This window comes from Austrofundulus limnaeus, unplaced genomic scaffold (genome assembly GCF_001266775.1).
Source record: "Austrofundulus limnaeus strain Quisiro unplaced genomic scaffold, Austrofundulus_limnaeus-1.0 Scaffold132, whole genome shotgun sequence".
Classification (NCBI taxonomy): Eukaryota; Metazoa; Chordata; class Actinopteri; order Cyprinodontiformes; family Rivulidae; genus Austrofundulus; species Austrofundulus limnaeus.
This window is the reverse complement of record NW_013952534.1, coordinates 548,244-555,945: the sequence shown is the minus strand read 5'-3', so window position 1 is coordinate 555,945 and position 7,702 is coordinate 548,244. Positions and strand designations below refer to the sequence as shown.

The 7,702-nt window shown below is 36.6% G+C and overlaps 1 protein-coding gene across 1 annotated transcript in view; it reads right to left on the bottom strand.

Annotated features, from left to right (window-relative positions):
• The window catches only part of zdhhc17 (zDHHC palmitoyltransferase 17), a 41,896-nt gene that overhangs the window by 18,300 nt on the left and 15,894 nt on the right, over positions 1-7,702 (bottom strand). The window contains exons 2-3 of the mRNA XM_014015591.1: positions 2,465-2,568; positions 1,490-1,612 (exon numbers count right to left, since the gene is read on the bottom strand). Of these exons, the coding sequence (XP_013871045.1) occupies positions 1,490-1,612; positions 2,465-2,568 (227 nt within the window). The remainder of the gene's footprint in view (positions 1-1,489; positions 1,613-2,464; positions 2,569-7,702) is intronic.

Here is a 7,702-nt window from a genome sequence, read left to right as displayed (position 1 = left end):
GTCCTGAGACATTGCAGCTGATAGGAGTCAACAGAACAGGGGGATGTTAGATGCCCTGACACCCCTCTAGAAAAACGTGTTAAATGAGTGAAGGAAAATATGAGTGAGCACCAAGCAACAACCCTAGGTTCTCCCCTGAGAACCAGACCAAAAATTTTATGTGCAACCCTGTTTATAGATGTACTTTTTAAAAAAGCCCRTCTAGGGACAAGTGCTGCGAATTAGCTACCACTATTGCACCATGACGCAAGCATGGGACTGCTGTCTCGTTCAGTTTGTCTATGTTGATGTGTCTCTGTCCCCATCAAATAAACTTAAATGAAATGAATGAAAGAGGATTTTAAACATCTCTTCTATCATTTTAGTGTTTTCAACTGAGGAGCTTTGATATATTTAGTTAAAAATATAGCACAGGAAGTTCTCTGCACAAAAAAAACTTAATTCTGAAGGTGTGGCAGCTTTTATTTTGCTGTTGCGAAGAGCCACGATCAATTACATGTAGRGGAAACCCTGGTGTTATGTTAGAGCATCGTATTTAAGTTGAGCAAAGAGCTGAGGAGCCCAAAATGTCAGATTCTGATACTTTTTTCAGAGAATCAAAATGAGAACACAAAAACCTCGCTTTTACTTATGGCTTCACCCAATGATAAGTAAATATTATAAGTAAAAGAAATTCTCTGAATTATACCCCCCACCCCCCTTAAACAGCTTCCTGGCTTTATCTTTCATGAGCAGTACCCAAAATATGGATTAATTTCTCCAACAAATCATTAAAACTTTTGGAAAGTTGGTCTGAATCCAATTYTTTGCACATTCTAATGTGATTTCCCGGGATTCTCTAGTGGGCAAAGTTTCAAACATATGGAGCTTTTATACTCAAAATCATGTTAGTTGTTGGTGCTGCTCAGAAAATTGCTTCAAAACATTCTTTAGGATTATATTTAGGATATTTCATTCAAATAATCCATAGATAAAATCATCATGTTTTGACAAAATGCAGTTATTGCAACATTTTCATCCAATGCAATATAGCTCCTTGGTTCGATGTTACAGGTCACAAATAATAAGTAAGCTTGTTCCAGAGCCACTTTTATCCAAAGGTTCCCTAACATTAAAGCTTAATCTGGGAGAGGAGATACATTTAGTTCAGCTTGTTTGTCAGTAACAGCAGCGTGGCTAAATGAGGGAAGTCAAACTAATCTGCAAGCTGCTTCTCATGTGTGAAGAGGGCAACCAGCATGTCACTGGCTAAATGTTCAACATCTTGGGTTTGCCTCCACAGCTGCAGTCAAACGGATTCTCAGGCTTGTTTCAAGACATCAAAGAAACACCTCTTATTCCGTTGAGGGTAAAAAACCATAAMAAATATCATGTGTGAATGTGTCTGCTTTTGTTATTGTCTTATTTTAATCGTTATGCACTATTAATCTCAGCCTATATTAAATAAAACTAAAACATAAAAAAACAACCATAATCTGAGCAGACTTACTTGACCAAATCTATCCTGTTGTTGATGGCGGCCCAGTGGAGGAGTGTTACATTTTCTTTGTCTGGCTGCCGAACGTCGAAGCCCGCCTCCACCAACTCCCTGCAGCGCTCGAAGATACCGTACCTGCAGCAGAAACAGTTTTAGTCTCCTAGTAAACAAAGCCTGGGTTAAAACATGTAAATTAAAAAGTGACTGTCCGGTACCGCCTTTGGTACTTTGCCTTCGAGTTTTGRTGTAGTCCATTATTATTGTTGTGTTGCAAARCRGCGGCTATCRGTTAATCRAATGGAACAAATTTTAATCTAATAAACCATTATTCAACTATTAATCATGAGTTAATTAATTGTTTGCATCCCTACTTTCTGGTCATCAAAGACAACATCATGTCTGGCACAAAACTAACATCTTTYATGCAGAGAACATCATCCCTACAGTGAAGCACAGTGGTGGCAGCATCATGCTGTGAGGTTGTTATTCAACCAGCAGGCACTGGAAAATTGGTTCAAGTTAAAGAGAAAATGGATGATGAAAAATAGAGAATTTCTTGAGAGAAACCTTTTGCAGCATGAGAGAAAAGCTTCAGATATTCTTATATAGGATGCATGGGATGTTCAGCAGCTGAAAAAAAATGTCCTTAAAGAATTGCTGCTAGAAAAAAAAATTCTCCCCTCCCTTACAGAGATTACAAGCAGTCGCATTCTCCCCGGAGCCAACATCACCAGTCGTATGTTAAACCTGTTGGTGCTACTGTTTTATTAAATACAGAGCAAGAATCAGTTTCTTCATAGAAATGCTCTTCTTACATTTGCTGCCAACTGTAAATATGTTGTCAAAAACAACACAAATTGTAACAATCTGCAGCATGTTGACACAAACTGTATAAAATTAAAACCTGCTCAATTGATGATGATACATTCATCGTCAAGTAAACATGATTTTGCTAAGTTTAAGTAGCAACACAGGCACGTCACTCACTGTGTGGCTTTGACAATGTCCCAGGTGCTGTAATCATCCACGTGGTTTTTACGGCTCACATTCTCGCTGTAGCCATGGTTGTAGTGACTCTGGGGTTTAATTTCCTAAGAGAAAGAGAAGAAATAAACACAAATTAGTTAAGGAACTTCCTTAATGCCATTATAAGTAGACAAAATATACACTGCTCAAAAAAAATAAAGGGAACACTTAAACAACGCACGCTAAGTCCAAGTAAATCAAACTTTTGTGAAGCACATTCATCTCTGTACAGAACAAAGTACTCAATGCGAATATTTCATTGATTAAGATCGGGAGTTAGCGTGCCCTTTATTTTTTTGAGCAGTGTATATCTGAACAGATCTGTAGTGCCTTTGTCTGTGTATACCTTATATTGTATTTCCTGTGGCCGAAGTAACAGCTCTAAAAATCTAAGTATTCAGTAACAGAATACCAAAAACGTTGAAAACCAGACAGCAGCTATATCAGCATTTCAAACACCAAAACAAATCTAAAGCCCTTGTACCTTGTACAGCAGTACTGTCTTAGTTTTAAACATGCAGTTGATTGTCAGCATTGTTTGGAACAATGACATGTTTGTTACAAAGAAAACTGAACTAGGAATACACAAAATAAAAGTAAAATGCTCCTTTGAAATAATTGGATATGATAGATTGTGTCAAATTCATTTCATTACCTCAGCCATAACGTTGAGTTTAAAAAGAGGATGATGAAATTAATTGAATGAAGAATCTGTCTCTGAAATAGTTATTAAAATCAAGTGTTTATATGAGGGGGGTAAAAATATGTTTACAAGCTGTTAAAATACAGCAGAATGCTGGAAACTGCATCTGCATCGTTCAAATTTTTCAGGGAAGAGGATCCCCAGACCCCCCACTTGCTTTTGACACCCTTGGTCTAATATCAGATTACTTCAGTAAATGAGCAATCATAATAGCGATCTGCAGTGACTTAATCATTCATACTGATGTGGGGACCACACATGACATTTAGCGCCATAGTAATGCCACAGAAACCACATTAGACTTACATTACCTGGAAATGAAAACAACATCTAGTAAATGCCTCCTTTGAACTATCACATACAAGAGCTGGACAATGTTTAAAAAGAATTAAGTCACTTCCGCACTATGGTAACTAAAAAACACCAGTGCTTGGTTGTACGTTAACCGACAACTCACAAAATATACAAAAGAATATAGAATTAAAAATTTGCTAAAATGTTAAGTTAAAATTCTGATCCTTTCATGGGTATCATCAGTACTAATAAGTTTTATTTTAGGCCCCTTTCATAACTCTTAAGGACACCYTTCTTAAAAGTAACAGGCTAAATAACATACTACAATTTAAATGTGCTAACGCAATTTAAACAAGCTAACGCTAAACAAACTACTGCTACAATTTAAATGGGCTAATGCTACAATTTCTAAAGGTTAAAGCTCTAATTTAACCGATCTGATGCTACAATATACACAGGCTAATGCTACAACGAAAATGGGTTATTGCAAGAATTTAAACAGGCAAATCAAGAAAAAGTTAAAGACAAAACAACTGGACTTTATTTTGAAGGTGATGTTTTGAATCGAGAAAGCCTCCTGGATGGGAACTGAAGCGTCTTCAACTTCAGAAATGTAGTCTAGTTGTTCTGTTTTCTACGTTTTCTTGATTGATCATGACGCGAATGACTGAGAATCTTCACCGGCTTAAAACAGGCAAGCAAATTAAACAAGTGGCAAGCAAAATATAACGAAAAATGTTTCATCTAAAATAGGGTGAAAGAAAAAAATTTATTTATTTATTTGTTTATTTTATAAAGTTTAATTGTTTAAAACAAAACAACATAAATTTAATATACTATAAAAAAATTACAATTCATAAATAAAATGAAAGGTAGCAGAAGACGAAAAATCTTGTGATTTCTGCTCCTATTAAAAATATTGGGGTTAAAATTGCTACATTTCTTTCAAGTACAAAATTCAGAAGTGTCTGGAAATACAGAGCAAGGATGACATAATGAGGCAACATTTAGTTTGGGGTTGAGGAGGTGACAAGCTTCCTCTGAGCTGTTGGGTAACTTGAGGCGACAGCTCGGGGCCACAGAGACTACCAGCTCGAACGTCTCGCCTCAGAGTTCAGCKCAGGGTTCCCTGCAGAGTCGAAGGGATGAGCAGAATTTCCATCTTTGCTGCTACAGGTGGGCAAGCAAAGGAAGAAGTTGTGAAACAATAAAAGTTTCTGTTTCACTGGGATGAAGTTTCTTCATAGGACTTTGCATGATAATGTATAACTACTTTTACAACTATTGTGTAACTGTAACTCAGCAGGTGTTGCAATGAACAGCCACATGCAGTAGTAACAGGTACTCTTTTCTTCTAGAAAATAATTACAAATTGTGACCAATGGGGAAACTATATTTAACTATAATGTAAGAAACTTTATTTGCTAGAATGACCTAACTATGACCAATAAATCTTAGTTTAATTACTTTTATGACAAACCTGTTTGTGCCGATGCCTACTGTTAAAACAGAAAAGATAAATGGTTCTGTGTTTCTTTGAGTCACATAAACCAAAATTCCAGTTCAGTACTTTAAAATATGTAATTTATGACTGATTTTGTGCATAATGTACTGCAAATTACGAAATTGAAACCATTATTCCTTGAAGGGACGCCTATTACCCAATACTTTGAATGCTTGTTTCAAAGACTTTGTGTAATCCATTAGAACTTGGGGTATGTGTTGGGAATTATTTTTAAAATACTACCACACCACGTTTTAGCTGTAAAAGAAATACTAATTTGAAACCATGTTTGTGTTTTCGAAGGTTTATTAGCTGTGGTGGCCATCTTGAATCTGGTTGATTCAAAAAGCTAGCGAGTTGTAGATGCAATGATTACTTGACAGSTTCATAAAAATCCATCCAGTGGTTCATGAGATTCTTTGCTAACAGGCAGAGAGATAAACACACAGACACAAGTATGATGTCCTGCCTGTTACAACACCCGGCCGTAAATAACTATCATAAAACAAATGTTAACTTTTTCATTTTCAGATAACTTTAACTGAATGTGTAARTGACTCACAATTCTGTGACATTTTTACAACAAACATGACCTACTTACAAATACAGATCACTTCTAACAAGTCACATGTCTAAACTGTAGGTGTTACACTAATCAACGGCTACATAAAGTAGTTCATTTCTATTTTCTTCCCAGGGAAATCTCAGATGAATCCAACTGATTTGAGCTATTCCCATTTACTGTTCAGTTGAAAACATTGTTGTGCTTGTCAGCATGACTTATGGCAATCCGGCAGGTTGTACAAAAAAGTAACTGAGATTTGAGTGATATTCCTAGATGATTGCCTCAATATTTCAGCACATTACAGTAACACAAAACTAAAGACCTACAATTAAAGCCCTAATAATCCATGAAATAATGCATATCACCCACTGTCTTTTATTGCCGAGTGTTAAAACTAAAACATTAACAAATGAGAAGTGACAGACGACAGGCCCTGGAGCAGTGTGGTTATCCTGACTGGGCTTTCCTGAAAGCAGACAGGAAACACAGACAGGATTCCATGCAACCTTCAGGTGAAAATGAAGACCCCAAACCCAGACYCAAACCAGTGGTTATTCCGTATGTTGCGGGTGTTTCGGAGAAACTGAGACGYTTATTTTCTAAACATGATGTCCCAGTAGCTTTCAAACCCCAAAACACATTACGGCAAAGGCTGGTTCACCCCAAAGATCCGGTGCCCCGGCACAAACAGAGCAATGTTGTATATGCTGTGAAGTGCCAGGAGGACTGCGACCAGTTATACATCGGGGAAACAAAGCAGCCACTGTTCAAAAGAATGTCCCAACACAGACGAGCTACGTCTAATAGCCAGAACTCTGCAGTTTTCACTCATTTACAGGCCAGCGGTCACTCTTTCAGAGATGAGGATGTTCTTATTCTTGATAGAGAGGAATGTTGGTTTGAGAGAGGAGTAAAAGAAGCCATTTTTGTGAAGAAAGACCGTCCATCATTAAACAGAGGTGGAGGCCTCCGTTTTCAGTTGTCCCCCTCCTACAGCGCTGCCATTGGCAGTGTCACTCCACCCCCTGTTAACAATAGGTGGTAATTAGGTGTGAACGATGGCCATGTGATGTGAGTATCAGTCACCTGGAGGCAGGACTCAAAAGCCTGAATTTTGCCTGAAACTCAGACTGAAGAAGTCTCTTGGAGGAGAGACGAAACGTTTCATTAAAGAAGAACCCGTCCAGAGGACCTATACAATTTTTTTCCTTTTGAGAAGTGACAGAGTTATATCCATTTTAGACAAACCTAGAATCTATTCATAATCTCTGTCTCAATATTTGTGTAAAGTTATTGGATATGGGAGGGTGCCCCCCTCAATTAAAATGCTTTTCATTGGCTGTATAACTCATTTTGTGAGGATTAACAACTACCAACTACTGCAAGAAATTTCYTCTACATACTGCTCTTCATTAAAATATTAAAAGATTACATATAAAGGATTCTTGCCAGGACAAACTATTTTTTGACAACTAACAAACTGCAAATTTAACAACATGATTATTATTTTAAATATTTTTTTAAGTGTTCATACACAAATTTCATATTATTTTCTGCCCTAAAACTAAAGTTACTACTGGTAGTTGCTCCTTGGTGATAGGGGTGCCCCTCAAAATCTGATTCCCATAAGAATCACTATTTTGATACACAACGATTTAGAATTGACATTAAGGATCTCAAACTTGATTTTATAAAAGTAAAAACAATGAAACAAATCTTCTGACTGTTGGCCTCCATTKTGTAACAACCAGAATTAAGACCATAAGGCACTTTCCTTAGAATTTAAAAAGGCAACATGTTTAATTGTACTATTTTTCATAATGAAGGCACTTTAACTTTTGTTACTTAAGCAACATGTTATTTTGCTTTAACAGTTACAAGAATTCCATCCAAGCATGAAGTAACATTTAAAACTTAATAAATTTCACTTAATAAATGTGAAAAAGTCTCCATTTGTCATTCTGTCTTGCAAAGCAGACTGGAGGAGAAATGAGAATATTTTTGCACACCTGTAGAATGGAGAAATGATTCTGAATCAAATATAAGTTTTAAGTCTAACTGTGCCTCAAAAATTAGAATCAAATTGAATTGTGAGATAGAAAAACATTCCCAATATTAAAAACTGTACCCATC